Source organism: Emys orbicularis, chromosome 1 (genome assembly GCF_028017835.1).
Source record: "Emys orbicularis isolate rEmyOrb1 chromosome 1, rEmyOrb1.hap1, whole genome shotgun sequence".
Lineage (NCBI taxonomy): Eukaryota > Metazoa > Chordata > Testudines > Emydidae > Emys > Emys orbicularis.
The window spans coordinates 3,842,402-3,860,916 of NC_088683.1; the positions used below are offsets into that span (position 1 = coordinate 3,842,402).

Consider the following 18,515-nt stretch of genomic DNA (forward strand, 5'->3'; position numbering starts at 1 on the left):
AATGCACGGCCCAGGCAATGTGTTACAACAAGGTTATGTGGGGGAGAGGGGGAGGAGGGTTAAAAATGGAGGCCATTTTAACTTGCTTCGATTTATGTAGGCCACTGGCTTCTTAACAGCCACTTCGGGAGCGTGAAACACTGCCCTACTTATCCTTCCTTGCTCCTTTCCTGCCGGGGGATTCTGAAGCAAACAAATATCACTGAGGGGAGCTGGGCTTTCTCCCAGGCTGGTGGCTACTTGTTCCTCCCACTCTGACCCCGTAGCCACCTTCTCCAGAACACACCTGGCTCAGATACCGTGGATACACAATCCAGCACCGCAGCTTTAATCCGGTCCCAAAAATAGAGTTCAAAGGGCCCAGACATCAACCTAGTGCAACTCTGCAGAAGAGGGATTTGATGTGGGGGAGCCGAGCGGTAATCCTGGGAGGCGGCAGAGCCTGCAGTAGCTGTGGAGGAAGGACCGCAGCATTCGAGGCTGCACTGAGGCAGGAGGAAGGAGAAAAGGCCGTAACTTTTCCCAGGACGGGGATTGCTGTGCTACAGGCAGAGGACAGCCTGGGCGTGCCGCTGAGCAGAAGGAAACCAGAACTGGGAGAAAAGACGGTTACTCACCGTTGTAACTGTTGTTCTTCGAGATGTGTTGCTCATATCCATTCCAGTCAGGTGTGCGCGCGCCGCGTGCACGATCGTCGGAAAACTTTTACCCTAGCAACACCCGGTGGGTCGGCTGTGGAGCCCCCTGGAGTGGCGCCCTCATGGCGCCGGATATATACCGCAGCCGACCCAGCGCCCCCTCAGTTCCTTCTTGCCGGCTACTCCGACAGTGGGGAAGGGGGGCGGGTTTGGAATGGATATGAGCAACACATCTCGAAGAACAACAGTTACAACGGTGAGTAACCGTCTTTTCTTCTTCGAGTGCTTGCTCATATCCATTCCAGTCAGGTGACTCCCAAGCCCCACCTAGGTGGCGGGGTCGGAGTGAGACATTGCTGTGTGCAGAACCGCTGACCCGAAAGCAGCATCGTCTCTGGATTGTTGCACCAGCGCATAGTGCGCTGCGAACGTGTGCACCGAAGACCACACTGCAGCTCTACAAATGTCCTGGATCGGGACTTGAGCCAGGAAGGCAGTCGAGGAGGCCTGGGCCCTCGTGGAGTGAGCGGTGAGGCGTGGCGTCGGGACACCGGCCAGGTCGTAACAAGCACGAATGCAGGACGTGATCCAAGAGGACAGGCACTGTGAGGAGACCGGTGAGCCCTTCATCCGGTCGGCCACCGCAACGAAGAGTTGCGTCGTCTTTCTAAACGGCTTTGTACGGTCAATGTAGAAAGCCAGGGCCCTGCGTACGTCCAAAGAATGCAGACGCTGGTCTTGACGAGTAGCGTGTGGCTTTGGATGGAAGACCGGGAGAAAGATGTCCTGGTTTACGTGGAAAGGTGAAACCACCTTCGGAAGAAAGGCAGGGTGGGGGCGAAGCTGCACCTTGTCCTTGTGGAACACCGTGTATGGGGGCTCGGACGTCAGCGCTCTGAGTTCAGAAACACGCCGTGCTGAGGTAATGGCTACGAGGAAGGCCGTCTTCCAGGATAAGTACAGGAGCGAACAGGTCGCTAATGGTTCAAACGGGGGCCCTGTGAGCCTGGAGAGAACAAGGTTGAGGTCCCACGTTGGAACCGGCTGGCGTATTTGTGGGTACAGCCGGTCCAAGCCCTTGAGGAATCTAACGACCATCGGGTTAGAGAAGACCGATGACGAGAGTTCTCCTGGGTGGAATGCCGAAATGGCGGCGAGGTGAACCCTGATTGAAGATACCGCCAAGCCTTGCTGTCTTAGTGACAGGAGATAGTCCAGTATGAGAGGGATAGGTGCCTGCAAGGGGGACGTAGCCCGTTGCTGACACCAACAGGAGAACCGCTTCCACTTGGCTAAGTAACTGGACCGTGTAGAGGGCTTCCTACTTCCCAGCAGGATCTGCTGGACGGACTGCGAACATTGTTGCTCCGTCTGACTCAGCCATGGAGCATCCACGCTGTGAGGTGGAGCGATTGTAGGTCGGGGTGACACAGACGGCCGTGGTCCTGAGAGATGAGATCCGGACTCAAGGGGAGCGTGATCGGCGCTTGAACCGACAGCTCTAGCAGTGTGGTGTACCAGTGCTGCCTCGGCCAAGCGGGAGCCACTAGAATTACTCGTGCCTGGTCGGTGCGGATCTTGAGCAGCACCCTGTGGACAAGCGGAAATGGGGGAAAGGCGTAGAACAGGTGACCCTTCCACGTTAGAAGGAATGCGTCCGACAGAGAGCCTGGAGCTCGTCCGTAAAGGGAGCAGAATGCGTGGCACTTCCTGTTGGCCCGGGATGCGAATAGGTCGATCTGGGGAAATCCCCACCTCCGGAAGACGGAATAGATGACATCCGGGCGAATCGACCACTCGTGCGTCTGGAAGGACCTGCTGAGACGGTCCGCCAGCGTATTCTGGACTCCAGGCAGGAATGATGCGGTGAGATAGATCGAGTGGGCGATGCAGAAGTCCCACAAGCGAATGGCCTCTTGGCATAGGAGCGATGAGTGGGCTCCGCCTTGCTTGTTGATGTAAAACATGGCCGTGGTGTTGTCGGTGAGGACCAGCACGCAACGGCCCTGTAGGAAGTTGAGGAATGCCTGGCAGGCTAGGCGCACCGCCATCAGTTCCCGGACGTTGATGTGTAGGGCTAATTCGGAAGCGGACCACAGACCCTGGGTATGACGCTCCCCGAGGTGAGCGCCCCATCCTAGAGATGAAGCGTCCGTGACTAGGTGGAGGGAAGGTTGTGGGGCGTGAAAAGGCACTCCTGCACAGACCACTGCGCGATCCAACCACCAGGTGAGGGAGGTCAAGACCGAGGGCGGGACCGTGACCAGCATGTTCAGGTCGTCCCGGTGAGGACGGTACACCGATGACACCCAAGCCTGCAGTGGGCGAAGCCGCAGTCTGGCGTGGCTGGTTACGTAGGTGCACGAGGCCATGTGACCCAACAGGGTAAGGCATGTTCTTATGATGGTGAACGGAGATGCCCGCAGTCCATGAATGACGCGTGCGATGGACTGAAAGCGACCTTCTGGCAGAATGGCTCGTGCGCTTCTGGAGTCCAGGATCGCTCCAATGAACTCTATTCTCTGTGTTGGCACCAGAGTGGACTTCTCCCTGTTGAGTAGAATGCCCAGTTCGTGGAAAGTCTGTGTCACCATGTGGACGTGAGCTTGAACTTGGTCCCTGGTGCGGCCGCGCACCAGCCAGTCGTCCAAATACGGGAACAGCTGTACCCCTCGTCGGCGAAGGTATGCCGCGACGACTGCCAGACATTTCGTGAACACTCTGGGAGCCGAGGACAAGCCGAAGGGAAGGACTGCGAATTGGTAGTGCACCTTGTTCACTACAAATCGCAGGAAGCGCCTGTGAGGCGGATAAATAGCTATATGGAAGTAAGCGTCCTTCATGTCGAGGGCGGCGAACCAGTCTCCAGGATCCAGCGAGGGAATAATGGTCCCCAATGATACCATGCGGAACTTCAACTTTACTATGAATTTGTTGAGTCCGCGCAGGTCTAAGATGGGACGTAGACCCCCTTTCGATTTGGGGATCAGGAAGTAGCGGGAATAAAACCCCCTGCCCCTTAACTCCTGCGGAACCTCCTCTATGGCTCCCATAGAGAGGAGCCCAAAAACCTCCTGTGAAAGGAGTTGCTCGTGAGAAGGGTCCCTGAAGAGGGACGGGGAGGGGGAGTGGGAGGGGGGGGGCGAGGAAAATTGGAGGGCGTATCCCTTCTCCACCGTGCGAAGGACCCAACGGTCTGATGTTATAAGGGACCAAGCACGGTGGAAACGGGAAAGGCGATCCCGGAAGGGGGGAGATGAATCCTGGGTGCTGGTTCTGGTGCCGTCCTCGACCGCACCTTCAAAAGGCTTGTCTAGGCCCTGAAGGTGGTCTCGGCTGGCCCTGGTTCTGACCGGGTTGAGGGCCGGTCGACCGTCGCCTACCGCCTCGACCCCGCCTCCTGGCAAAGTCCTGTCTCGGGCGAGGCGGGGGAGGGTAGAACCTCTGAGGCTGGGGCCTGAAGGGTCTGCGTTGTGGACCCGGGACGTGCATCCCCAGAGAGCGCATCATTGTTCGAGAGTCCTTAAGGTTTTGGAGCCTCGAGTCTGTCTGTTCCGAAAACAGGCCCTGACCCTCAAAGGGCAAGTCCTGGAGGGTCTGCTGCAGTTCAGGTGGCAGGCCCGACACCTGGAGCCAGGAGGTTCGCCTCATAGCTATACCCGACGCTAGGGTCCTAGCGGCCGAGTCGGCTATATCCAGTGAGGTCTGTAGGGAGGTGCGTGCCACCCGTTTACCCTCCTCTACCAAAGTTCCGAACTCTTCCCTAGATTCCTGGGGAACCAGTTCCTTGAACTTCTCCATGGAGGACCAGGTGTTAAAACTATATCGGCTTAGGAGCGCCTGCTGGTTGGCCGCCCTAAGCTGAAGCCCCCCCGCGGAATAGACCTTGCGCCCGAACAAATCGAAGCGCTTAGCGTCCTTCGATTTCGGCGCTGCCGCCTGCTGACCATGGCGCTCCCGTGCATTTACTGATGAGACCACCAGCGAGCACGGTTGAGGGTGAGTGTACAAGTACTCATGGTCCTTGGAGGGTACAAAGTACTTCCTCTCCACGCCCTTGGCCGTGGGGGGAATAGAGGCCGGGGTTTGCCAGATGGAGGTGGCATTGGTCTGAATGGAGCGAATCAGCGGTAACGCGACCCTGGATGGGGTGTCCGCTGAAAGGATGTTCACGATCGGGTCGTGAACCTCCACGATCTCCTCCATCTGAAGGTCCATATTGCGCGCCACCCGGCGCAACAGGTCCTGGTGGGCCCGGAGGTCTATGGGGGGCGGACCCATGGCGGATGTCCCCGCTACCGCCTCATCAGGCGAGGAGGAGGAGGATACGCCCGGTGGCAAGGGGTCCAAAGGCAAGTCTTGCTCCAGGTGCTCCTGGAGCTGGGCCTCGCTCGTCCCAGTGTCTATGGCCTGCGCCGGCGTGGGCACTGGAGCCTCCATGCCCCCTGGCGGGGGGCGGGAGATGGTGGCCTCCGGGGCTCTGGGCTCAGAGCGTGCCGAGCGGGAGGCAGACGGTGGGGCCCCTTGGGCTTGGTGATAGGCCCATGGGGTCCAAAAGGACCAGTGAGCAGGTCCCTGCGTAGGGTCCTCTGCCATGTCCTGCGAGTGCCCGAAGTCCGCCGAAGCCGCCTGTCCCTGTGGAGGGTAGGCCGATCTAGAGGCCCCTTCAGAGGAGTGGGACGCGGATCTTGACGGCCATGGCGGTGCCGAACGCGAAGCATCCGTCCCCGGCTGGTGCGGTGCCGGTCGGTGCCGGTCGTAGGACGATCTGTCCCAGCGTGCCGGAGAATGGTGCCTGGATCGGGATCGGTGCCGGTAGCCCCGCCGGTGCCGCGATCCGGATCTGGAGCGGGACGACGCTCGCGACGACACCCGGTGCCGGGAGCGGTCCCTCGATCGGCGCTCATACCGGTACCGGGAGGTGCGCCTCGAGTCCGATCGGCGCCGGCGGTCGCGACGGTGCCGAGATGTAGAGCGGCGTCGCGAAGAGGATCTCGACCGCGAGTACGACCGGCGCCGAGGTGATAGTCGGCGCCGGGACTCCGAGCGGCGTCGGGACCTGCTCCGAGACCTGGAGCGGTGCCGAGAGTCCACGGTTGGAGACGGTGGGCGCACCAGTGCAGGCTTGCCTCTCGACTGCACAATGCGCGGAGCCACCGGTGCCGGGAGCTGCGACGGTGCCGGCTCCGTGAGTGCGATCAGGTCCCTCGCGGTATTAAACGTCTCCGGAGTCGAGGGGAGACAAGGTTCCACCACCAGCCTAGGTGGGGAAGCAGTCCGTACCGGACTCAACGGCCTCGGTGCCGGAGTCGACGGTGTGGCCGCCTGCTTTTGGCGGTCCAAAGGCGGACGCGGCTCTACCCCCGGCACAGGGGGAGCCGGCGTCTTCAGGGCAGCAGTGTCCTGAGCCTTGCGGGCCTTCTTATGGCCTGGAGAGAGGGATCGGCGCCGAGTCCCCTGAGGTGGGCGCGGTGCCGAAGTCTGCCGGTGCCGGGAGGACTTGTCCGCGGCGCCGGTCGGAGCCGCTGGGGCGCTGCGCACCGACGCGCTCGGTGCCGGGGTCGGGCGCGCCGAGGGAGGATCCGGGCTGAGCGCCGCCTCCATGAGGAGCTGCCGAAGCCGAAAGTCCCGCTCCTTCCTCGTTCGAGGCTTGAAGGCCTTGCAGATTGGGCACTTATCTGCGTGATGGGCTTCCCCGAGGCACTTCAAGCAGGAGGCGTGCGGGTCACTTGTTGGCATCGGCTTCGCGCAGGACGCGCACGGCTTAAAGCCAGGAGCCTTGGGCATGAGCCCGGTATGCTCCGGGGGGAAAAAAAGGGGGGAGAACAACCCCCTTAACCCCCGCTCACAATTTATAACAGCTACCAGCTAAATAACAACTATCTAAAGACTCTAACTACTATACAACTATCTAAACTATCTACAGAAATAAGCTAGACGCTAGGGAGTGTGGAGACCAGCTAAGCTGTGCTCCGTAGTTCCAACGACCGTCAGGGGCGGTAAGAAGGAACTGAGGGGGCGCTGGGTCGGCTGCGGTATATATCCGGCGCCATGAGGGCGCCACTCCAGGGGGCTCCACAGCCGACCCACCGGGTGTTGCTAGGGTAAAAGTTTTCCGACGATCGTGCACGCGGCGCGCGCACACCTGACTGGAATGGATATGAGCAAGCACTCGAAGAAGAATAACAGGAGTACTTGTAAATAACAGGAGTACTTGTGGCACCTTAGAGACTAACAAATTTATTAGAGCATAAGCTTTCGTGGGCTACAACCCACTTCTTCGGATGCATATAGAGTGAACCATATATTGAGGAGATATATATACACACACATACAGAGAGCATGAACAGGTGGGAGTTGTCTTACCAACTCTGAGAGGCCAATTAAGTAAGAGGAAAAAAACTTTTGAAGTGATAATCAAGATGGCTCAGTACAGACAGTTTGATAAGAAGCAAGTGTGAAAATACTTACAAGGGGAGACACACTTGCTTCTTATCAAACTGTCTGTACTGAGCCATCTTGATTATCACTTCAAAAGTTTTTTTCCTCTTACTTAATTGGCCTCTCAGAGTTGGTAAGACAACTCCCACCTGTTCATGCTCTCTGTATGTGTGTGTATATATATATATCTCCTCAATATATGGTTCACTCTATATGCATCCGAAGAAGTGGGTTGTAGCCCACAAAAGCTTATGCTCTAATAAATTTGTTAGTCTCTAAGGTGCCACAAGTACTCCTGTTATTTTTGCGGATACAGACTAACACGGCTGCTACTCTGAGAACTGGGAGAAGAGACTCTGGTTCTGTGCTGAGCTAGGGCAGGTTACCGTGGGTCGGGCTCAAGGCAGAGGATTTAGACTCAGGCTTTAAGGCCAGAAGGGACCATCATGATTATCTAGTCTAACCTCCTGCACATCGCAGGCCACAGAACCTCACCCGGCCACTCCCATAACAGGCCCCTAACCTCCGGCTGAGTTACTGATGTCCTCAGAGCTTGATTTAAAGACTTCAAGTTACAGAGAATCCACCATTTACTCTAGTTCAAACACCAGCAAGTGACCTGGGGCACACGCTGCAGAGGAAGGTGAAACCCCCCCACAGGGATTTGTGAAGGTGAGCTGGAGAGGTGAAAAAGTCTCGGCCTTTTATTAATGTAGGAACGAGGCCTCTCAGCAACTCTTCAAAAGGGTTTTGCTGCTCAATTTTTTCACCACAAATACAGGTCCAGCCAAGCCTGTTGTTCCTGACAAATACCTCTGGACAACTGGAGAGCTTGACAACGGATGTCAGCACAAAATCCAAGGCAGTGAGACCTAAGGGTGAAGAAATAACAGGAGTACTTGTGGCACCTTAGAGACTAACAAATTTATTAGAGCATAAGCTTTCGTGGGCTACAACCCACTTCTTCGGATGCATAATGTGGGTTGTAGCCCACGAAAGCTTATGCTCTAATAAATTTGTTAGTCTCTAAGGTGCCACAAGTACTCCTGTTATTTTTGAGGATACAGACTAACACGGCTGCTACTCTGAAACCTAAGGGTGAAGGATTTCTAGTCAGGCTGGTTAAAGATCTGGGCTGTGTTTCATGCCTGCCACACAGCTTGGGGAGGGAGGGGGGCTAAAGCCTCAAAGGTAGGAAAAGTGAAAAATCCACATCCGAGACTTTCAGGGTGGTTCCCAGTAAGACCAGCAAGAGACTTGACATGACCGCTGTTTAAAAGGTGAACATGCAAAAAAGTGCATCTCTTTACAGGAGACTTCAGACACTGCCAAGAAAGCAGGAAAGGCTCAACACCAAGGAAACGTGGAGTACCCCATGGCTGAGCTCATGGAGCTGGGGAAGGTGGCATTGACGGTAATGGAAAAAGTTAACATATCACTGAATTGTCCAGGAAACTGACAGATGACATGGTGACATGAGTGACATGAGCTGTGACCCAAAGAGCTAATGCGATCCTTGGCTGCATGAACAGGGGAATCTCGAGGAGGAGCAGAGAGGTTATTTTACCTCTGGATTTGCCACAGGTGCGACCGCTGCTGGGATCCTGTGCCCAGTTCTGGTGTCACAGTTCAAGAAGGATGCTGAGAAATTGGAGAGGGTCAGAGAAGAGCCACGAGAATGATTTAAGGAGTGGAAAACCTGCCTGAGAGTGACAAGTATAAGGAGCTCAATCTATTCAGCTTAACAAAGAGAAGGTTCAGGGGTGACTTGATCAGTCTGTAAGTACCTACCTGGGGAACACGTATTTGCTCATGAGCTCTCCAATCTAGCAGAGGAAGCTCTAACATGATCCAACGGCTGAAAGCTGAAGCCAAACAAATTCAGACTAGAGAAGGTGTAAAAATTTTAAATTCTTTTTTTTAAAAAACAGTGAGTAACCATGGGAATGATTTACCAAGGATCGTGATGGATTCTCCATCACTGACAATTTTTAAAATCAAGATTGGACTTTTTCTAAAATCTGCTCTAGGAATTATTTGGGGGAAGTTCTCTGGCCTGTGTCATACAGAAGGTCAGACGAGATGATCACAATGGTCCCTTCTGGCCCGAGAATCTATACTTAATCAATGAGCTATTTATTCGGTACTCACCTGCAAAACTTCATGACATTTAACATAGTTCTTTGCATGTTAAATCTGTAGAGTTCAAGAGCAGAAGGGATGTTTCAATCATCTCATCTGACCTCCTGCATCACAGGGGCCAGAGAACCTCACCTCACCCAGGGATTCAACATTTCTAGGATTTCTGAATCAAGCCCATAGCTTGTGCGAGCTATAGCAGACTTTTTTTGAGAGAGACAGACAGACAGACGCACTTGATTTAAAGAAGCTACCACGTCCCTAGGTCAATTGATCCAAGAGTTAATAACTAGAAGAGACTTGATGTGCTAGTTAGTGAGGAGAAAATTGGTGCCCAGCTTATAGAAGTTCCCTAAAGCCACATGCCCAGAAGTACAGTGAAGTTCCACTCTCTAGCAAGATGCACTGGACTAGGCCACTGCATAGCACGGCAAAGGGGCATGCCAACGGTCATGTTCATGTCGCGTTTTTCGGTAGCTGAGCAGGAGGGATTTGTAAAGTTGCTAACATATCAAACACAAACAGCTGGAAAGAAGTGGTGACGCTCGAAGCAAGGTGCACAGGCAGGAACACAGCAGCAGAGGAGAGGGCGTCACAAAGGAGTGTTTCTGAAGGAACTGGGTATCGGGGTACATCCCTGGGCAGAGGAGATGAAGGAGAACAAACCAGGGGGGGGGGCGGTATCTAAACCAGGAAAGGAAGAACTTAAAGGCCTGGAAGACCAATGAGGATTACCAGCACCTTTGGCTTTGGAGCAGCCCTGAGACAGCTCTTCCCGTTAGCTAACCCCACAGGGGATAAGGAGACAGGGGACGTGTCCCTGCATTGAGACACGGATGGGGAAAAGAGCTGTGGTCTGGGCATAAAACCTCCGGTATCAGTGAACAGCATGCTTCCCAGAGCTGAGCATGCCCACATGCTCACCCCTGCTGCAGGGGCACTGAACTGCTCCCTGCTCCCGTTCACTGCAATTCTGAGGGGACATCAGATCCGCCTGCAGGCAGAGAACGGATTCCGTGGGAAGCCATTTTACTCTAAGCAGAAGCTCCCAGACGAAGTATTTTGATTTCTAATTACAAGAGAGCACCTATTACAAATAGCCTTAGGTGCCCCAACATCAACTACAATCTAGCCCGCCGTACAAAGAGCTGTTACCATTGGCTGCCGAGGCATTTCAACCCATTACAGAGTTCTACATTCTGAATGCCGCAGTCCTGCCACCAGACACAGCAACAAACGTCTCAGCAAACCCAGATACTGCACAATAACGTTCACACATAAATCATCTCCCCAGTACCAAGCCCACCTCCAGTCTAAGCTCTGCCCAATACTGGTAACCAGCCCCTTAAAGATGCACAGTTATTCTGAAGGCTCACACTAACAGCTCAGATCAGGGTCCTATTAGTTTCAACCCAGGATATAGAAGGACAGAGCCAGCTAGGGGCAGGGACAGAGAAGTTCTACCAGGAGCAAACTTTGGAACAGCCAAATTCAGGAGCAAGCTCTAGCAGAAAGTTTGCTGAGATTAAGGGGAATCCTTTACTGTTATTCATCTTCTCTGAGGGCCCCCCGGCACCTACGCAATGTACTCATTCCAAGTTGAGCATGTAACATTCACACCCCTCTCGCACAGAGAGCTGCTGCCAAGGACACGCCCACTGGCACACCCAACGTTCGCACTAATGCACTAGCCTTCCTTCACCGTGCATTCTGCTCACAAGCTACATGGTGCAGAGGGATCTGAAAGCCAAGGCTTCCTGGCTTCCCCATAGCAGTTAGAGGCCGTGCAGGAAGGGAACACACCTGTATGGAGCTAAACACGGGGTCTTAAGGCTCTGGCTGACCTAGCTGGAAAAGACAACCGAGCTATTACCGGCAGTAAGTCTACCACGAGCATGACTAATTCAAGAGCAACTTGAGCCAGGACTGATCTCAGGCAACACTCTACTCCTAACTTCACCTTGCAGCCCGGCTGCATGACATGATCCATGGAAACGGTGGAAGAATGCATCCATCCAATGCTACCTCCAAGGCGGGAGGAGAATGTGTTTTGGCTGGCATCATCTAAAGCAGATGCAGCCCAGCCTTTCAAAGAGTGCATCCTGCAACCAGAGCCACAGACTGACAGAGCCACAGACTTCCAGCCTCGTGTTTCAGAGCTGCAGCCCTTAACCTCACACACAAGGACCAAAACACTGCCAGACCTGCTTCCAAAACAAACCCCAGGCTCCAACTCAATGAGGGATCGAGGTGCTTTTAAGCACATAATTAAGACGGCTTCAGTATATCGCGAGCTGCCTAAGTGCCATATTTTCATGTAAACACTTCTCGGAAGAACCTGCATTTGCCTAAATTAAAAATAAGCACACTTGTTGCTAATGAGCTCGGTGGAGACAGCAGCCCAGCCACGTCTCCAGCACACTCGGTCATGGGTGTAACAAGATGACATGAACAGGAAAAGGGCTGCTCTGAGGGAGAGGCCTCCACCCTCACAGAGACACCTGTCTGGGGATCACTCTTTAAAGCAGGCCCCAGGGCCCACACTGGAGTGTTATTGACATAATATTAAAATGCTTTGGAGCCTGATTAGCTGCGCTTGGTATTTATCGTCATTCCACCTGCCCTGAAACGGGAGCTGCAGGCTCTCGGAGAAATGGATTCAAAGGGTTTTGCCTGCTTTCATCATTGCTTCTCTACGTGCCTCGGCACCTCGGCTGCAGCTCTGCCTAGCAAAGGACAATTTCTTCCAGCGACGACTCCTCCCCCCAAAACCCCCTTGTGCAGGGTCATTCTAGCTGTTCTGACGCCAGTGAAAGAACCCTACTGTGCTGCATCAAGGGGAGACTGTCTCTACACACCAGCCCATACAGCCTGCCTGAAAAGCCCCACGGGGCAGGGCCTGTCTTCCTTCACTCGGTACAGCACCAAGCAGTCGGCACCCCGATGACAGCAGGAACCAGGCCACGAACAGATAATCTTGCTAGACAATTCCCTTTAACACCCTATCACCACCCCTTTCCAAATGCCAGTTACTGGAGGAAACCTTCTTTTAGGCTCACATTGGCCCAGAGATCGGGGGTCTTTAGGTCTAATTCCCTACAGCCATTTCCTGAAGGAGACAAGCGACAGACTTTTCGCCACTTAAAAAAACCCCTGCAAATCTTTTTAATATATAAAGTCTCTGAAATGGAAAGATGCAATTAGGCATGGAAATAGTCCTCAATGAGCAGCAATGAGCTGCCTTGCTATGGAGGAAATTGATTTATTTGACCATTTTATGTGCATTTGAAAATTGCATCCTGAGCATGTGCGTCGGTAGTAAAATGCGTATTATACTCTTCATTCCCCAGAATGGCTCTAAACCAGCACAGAAAAACAGGCCAGGAAAACAAGGAACTAGAGGGGGATGGAAATAAGGAAGTTACCTGGTACTGTAGAAACAGTACGCACTAACGTAACTGAGGTCTGGATCATACCACCACGCGGGGACAGAGGTAAGGTGGAGGTATTCAATGTTTGCACTGTGGTGGCTCGAGCCCCCACATGAGATCAGGCCCCCACTGCGCTAGGTGCTGTACACACAGTAAGAAACAGTCCCTGCCCTGCAGACTACCAGCTGAACAGGCAACGCAGAGAGGGGAAGAAAAACAGAAGCACGGAGAGAACTGACTTGCCGAAGGTCATGCAGCAGGTCAGTGGCAGGGCTGAAAATAGAACCAGTATCTCTAGGCTGAATGCTGAATCATGTAACATTAACACTGTATGCATCTTGTCATAGCAAGCCAGGATAGCTTCCACCTTCCCAGCCACATTCAGTCACTGGGGTGTAGATCCACGTATGCTCCAGTGACATGGAAAGGACGTGTCCTGGGACTGTAGCCCAGACCTCTCAACGTTCACTGCAGCAGATGGTTGAAAGCGAAACTCCAAGGACAGAGGAACGTACTGCACAGCATGCAGCCAGCTACACAGGAACAACGGGCTAGTTCTTCGCCTGTGCGTTTTAAAGAACCTTAGAGCCCAAAGGGAGCTTGCTTGCTTCTGTTTAGCATTGGGGCCATTTCTTTGGCAAGAAGCCCTCTTCCCACCCCTAAAACAAAGGATAACACTCCGGTATCTCTCGCCAGCACCTTCTACTCCCAAGCGCTTACGGGGCTGGAATTCTTCACCATCCCCTAAGCACGTGCAGCCGTGTCTGGAGTGGGAAAGCACCAACAGCGGTCGCGCCAGTCAGCTGGAGGAACAGGAATTCTATTCTGCTCCCTACACTTCCCCTGGGACACTCTCAGAACAAGCTGCTGTGAAATCGAACCACAGCCAAGGGGTGGGTTCCCCTCTCATTCCCAGGAACCGCAGCTCCAGCAGCACAGCACCCCCCACACACACACCTCCCGGAGACATCAGCTTTGTACAGTGTAATGGAGAGCGCTACCAGACGTATTTCCAGCACTTCTTCCAGTAGCAACCGGGTTTTCCTTGGTCAGAGTCTGCTCGGCCCATGAGGTCCAACAAGATGGCAGCTCTAGCCCGCTGGTCTGCGGGTTGCTCCAACAAGCAATTTCTAAATCCTGATCCAGTCTCTTACCTTCTTTCCGATGAGCTTTTTCCGCAGGAACTCCCGGGCTTCAAACATGTATGGAATGTCATAGAGCGGGCGCAGCTTCCGGTTCTTGTCCTGCAACGAAGAGGAAAACCCAAATAAGCCTGGTAGCAGCGAAAAGTGAAGGTGCAGCCAGCCAATCAGTGCACTGCACAGGAGGCCCTGAGCAGCAGAAGGGACTCACCCAGACAGCAGCACAGGCTGTCCCCTTGGGCTCTAGTGTATTGGATCCTTCAAGGCTTCTCTGGATCATAAAGACTTGACTACACAGTGAATTTAACCAGAATAGCTACTGAGCAAGCACTAATCCAGAATAATCTCCCCATGTGGACACACGATTCTGGAATAATTACTGCACTTCCAAAGTGGAGCAATTATGGAATAAAGTGATGGTATTCCAGAGCACAGAGTGTCTACATAGGGAGCTATTCTGGGCAATTTTATCATGTAGACAAGCCCCAAGAAGCAGATTTGAGGGATCAAAATTTACCCTCATCCTCTCTTCACCCCTCCAGCCAGCATAGGACTGTCCCCAGCAGAACTTCTTCCAGTTCAGTCTTAAAGTTTCCCAGGCAACAGAGGGTATGTCTACACCCAGCCGCTAGTTCGGCGCCTGGGAATCGAAGTTCTGGGTTCGACTTATCGCGTCTTGTCTGGACGCGATAAGTTGAACCAGGAAGTGATCGCCGTCGACTGCGGTACTCCAGCTAGACGAGAGGAGTACCGCGGCGTCGACGGGGGAGCCTGCCTGCCGCGTGTGGACCGAGGTAAGTTCGAACTAAGGTACTTCGAACTTCAGCTACGTTATTCACGTAGCTGAAGTTGCGTACCTTAGTTCGAATTGGGGGGTAAGTGTAGACCAAGCCAGAGACACCTCCCCCATCCACTAAGAGACTGCTCCTCAGCCTGGCCTATCTTGTTATCAGGAGGTTATTCTTGATACTCAGCCTCCGCTTGCCTTTGCTCAGTTTTGTCCCATTCCGCCTAATTCCAGCCCCTCTTGCCCGGGGGGGCTTACCCCCCGCAGATCACATCGACCACCCTTCGATCATTGCTTAGCCAGGTTGGTGGCTGGTAGCTTCCTCATTAACAGGTCTTCTCCAGAGACACGAGCCTCCCATTTCACACCCACACATGCAGTGCCCGTTGCTGGTCAACACTCCGAGACCCCTGCAAGAGGCACTTCCGCGTGGCGACGCACCATGGCACCAGCTGAGGCCGCCAGCCCGCCAAAGCCCCATCAGCCCTGGCAGCTAACCAGGGGCCACCCTTAGGGCTCTACCCACATCAGACTCCGATGCCGGCACTAGCAGCCACAGAGCTCCTTGCCTTTTGGAGCAGCCTCTCAACGGAACGGCAGGTTCCACTGGTTTCTCAGGAGAACTCAACAGCAGCTCAGTGATTAAAAGGGGGGGGGGGGCTGGGTTTTATCGCAGGAACCCACTGAATCGTGCAAATTTTCACACTCATTTGCAAGGCTGGAGCCCACTGCATCCAGGCTTTACAGCCCGGCATGTCTCAGCTCCAGATTACACAGCACCCCGAGCATTTCCTACAGGAGGGGGGAAGGAATCGGAAGGCCTCTCATTAAGAGGCCTTTGCACACAGCCCCTTGGTTCCCACTCATACTGTTTTCACCTCCCCACCAAAACACTAAAAAGGGCTCCTTAATTAAGGTAACCTGGCAAGCTCAGTGCACGTCCTCCACTCTCACAGGCTCTGGTGGAAAAGCTGCTCGCTAGGCAAGCTCATTATCGGCTAGTGATTAATAGCACTCGTGGGATGCGACACCAATGACAGGGAATCGCGGGGCATCTCACTGCATACCAGTTACCGCTGTCTACCAGCTGCTTAAGGCATCTTGTGGTGATAAAGACCCTTCAAAGAGCAAGAGGAAAAAAAGTTTCCAGCAGAAATAGCTGCCATGCAGTCAGAGCGGGAGGGGCAACAGGGAGTTTGAATAAGGGGAAAGCTACAAATCTGGCAAATGCATCGGCAAGGCTAGTAAGCAGCGAATGGCAGGGAAGCACTATTAATGCCCCCTTGCAACTGGACCTGGAGAAGTCCAGGGAGTGAATGAGAGAGTACATGGACTTTGCTGTGAGAGCTACTCCCACAAACTCGTCTCAGCTTCCAGTGGGCAAAACCTCCACTGACCGAACCCCACCAACATCGAGACATGGACAGGCTCAGAAGTGGGGGGGTCAGGGAGAGTGCACGGCCCTCAGTTCTAGAGGGCGTCTCCCCCCTCGACCCACAGCTTAAAAGCCAGCTGGTGGGGACGCTTGCATTGGAACTGGCCACACCAGTCACCTTAAGGCTAGAAGGGACCATTATGATCATCTAGTCAGAGGAAGAGGGGTCCAGTCTCTGCTCCACCCCAGTCTTCCTGGGACCCCTCAGGCAAGTCACCGTGCACCCCAAGCCTCAGTGACCATGTGGAAAACGGGGTAAGAGCGTGGCCCTGCCTCACAGGGGTGAGGAGAGGATAAATACAGTACAGAGTGTGAAGCGCTCAGATACAACACCGATGGGCCAGACAACCTGACAGGCCACTGAGACCACTGTCTGCCATGCTGGCCACTACCGTCTCCTTGTACTCCTGTCTGTATCTATCCATTGCCTCTCATCTTGGGTGGACTGTAAGCTCTGTGGGGCAGGGGCTGTCTGTGTACAGCCCCTAGCACAATGGGGTCCTGCCCATGACTGGGGCGCTGAGGTGCTATGGTAATATAAATAAAGATAAAGCTTTCCTGATCTACCCAGCACAGAATCGCACCCAGAGATTCCTGCAGGAGGAAGGATTACTGCGGGTTCAAGACCAGAGCTGTGCATAGGAGGGCCCAATACTACCCACAAGCACCAGAATCACCTGGAAACATTAATGGGTAAACCAGCAGTTCTCAAACTTGATCACTTGATCATTACCTGTTGGGTTCACTCCCTCTGGGGCACCTGGCATTGGCCACTGTCAGAGGACAGGATACTGGGCTAGACGGACCTTTGGTCTGACCCAGTACGGCCGTTCTTATGGGGGTCAGGACCCCATTTCAATGGGCTCATCAGGGCCAGCATTAGACTTGCTGGGACCCATGGCTGAAGCACAAGCTCCACCCTGACCCAGGGCAACGGGGCTCAGGCTGCAGCCCCATGTCCCGCCACGTGGGGAGACAGGGCTCGGGCTCTCCCCCTCCATGCCATGTAGTAACTCTGTTGTTAGAGGGGGGTTGCAGTGCAATTCAGTTTGAGAACCCCTGGGGTAAACCAATGCAGCTCCCTATTACAGCCATTAGAGCTCCTTAGGTTCAGTCTGCTCAGGACTTGATCCCTGCTGCAGGCTTCCCCTTACACTCAGAATTGTGGCTACTTTGCATCAGAAACTTGTTTAAGACAATGTAAACGAATGGGTGCGGTTTGGGAGGCTGGAGCCTGCCCACCTTGGAATTACAGCAAACCTCCAACTCGATGGAAAAGAACTATTCCGCCGTCTATTTCATCCTAGAACATACAACCCAGATGCAGGCCTCTGACCTCCCTAAGTCTGCAATCTACAGCGGATGCCGGCTCATTAACAAGGATTTTCTTTTGCAGCCGAGGAATTGACATTAAACACCAGAGAATGTCTCACCCAACAGAAGACACAACCCCAGGAGCAAAATCTTTAGGATCCGAGCCTCAACGGCTGGCCCAACAACTGCTCAGCACCTGCTGAGGAAAGTCAAATGCATGGACAGAAACAGGCCAAAGTAGAAACAGAGGCAGAGGTTGAAACAAATGTCAAGGAAATGAGGAGTTACTTGGTCGATCCAGTCGTGCCCACAGCTCACCTGTAAGACTGTGCAATCACCCCACTCCTCCCAATTGCTGTTGCCTGCCACCCTCACTTGTGTCTCTGGGTTCCAGCCCCCAGCGTTACACTCACGGCAGGTAAGGCAGCGTCCTGGGCTCTGGGATTCATGGAGCAGTATTGCTCCCTATGACAGTGATAACGGGCTACAGAAGTGAATTTAATACATACTATCTAGGAACGAAGGGCAGAGACTAGGTGGTCACCTGTAACCAGTACAGGCTGGGAACAGTCTCTAGCAGCTGGAAATTGTTGAGATGAGTTCCTGTCTGCATCCTGTAAAACTTGCCCATACCAGTATTGCCCTGGCCTCTTCTTTTGTCATTCAGTGTTGCACGCATTCTAAAGCAATATGCATTTCCTCACCTTTTGGGGGCGAAGCCAGACTTTGAGGCACCTGCTCCCCTACTTGGTGTAAACTTTGCTTGTGCCAATCAGAAACGAACACAAACAGGTTTTGGGCCCCGTCCCCTATGACACTTCTATGATGTCATAGTTGGTACTTTATGGGCTGCCTGCCATGTGCAGGCAGGGAGAGGAGAAAGAAAAACGAATCCTGTGTATCCTGTGTACACCCATAACCGAGCCTGATCACCTCGAAGCCTCTCTCTCAGCTCACGTGTTTCAAACAGAGTTTCTACGTTTGCCGGTCGTTATGCGTTGGTTTGTATTTGTAAGTATCAGTTATTACTAATTGCTGCATCTTTGTTTATAAATATTGTTAGTAGATGTTTTAGTCATTGTGTGTTTTAAGTTTCATTAACTCTATTAGCTAATCAAACGCTGCTCCCTTACCCCTTGTAATTATCCCCAATAAAACTTTAAATTGATTAATTTTAGGTGTGTGTGT

At 53.5% G+C, this 18,515-nt stretch overlaps 1 protein-coding gene across 1 annotated transcript in view; it reads right to left on the bottom strand.

Annotated features, from left to right (window-relative positions):
* Positions 1 to 18,515, bottom strand: part of SND1 (staphylococcal nuclease and tudor domain containing 1) — a 434,812-nt gene that overhangs the window by 291,967 nt on the left and 124,330 nt on the right. The window contains exon 11 of the mRNA XM_065422299.1: positions 13,804 to 13,893. Within this exon, the coding sequence (XP_065278371.1) occupies positions 13,804 to 13,893 (90 nt within the window). The remainder of the gene's footprint in view (positions 1 to 13,803; positions 13,894 to 18,515) is intronic.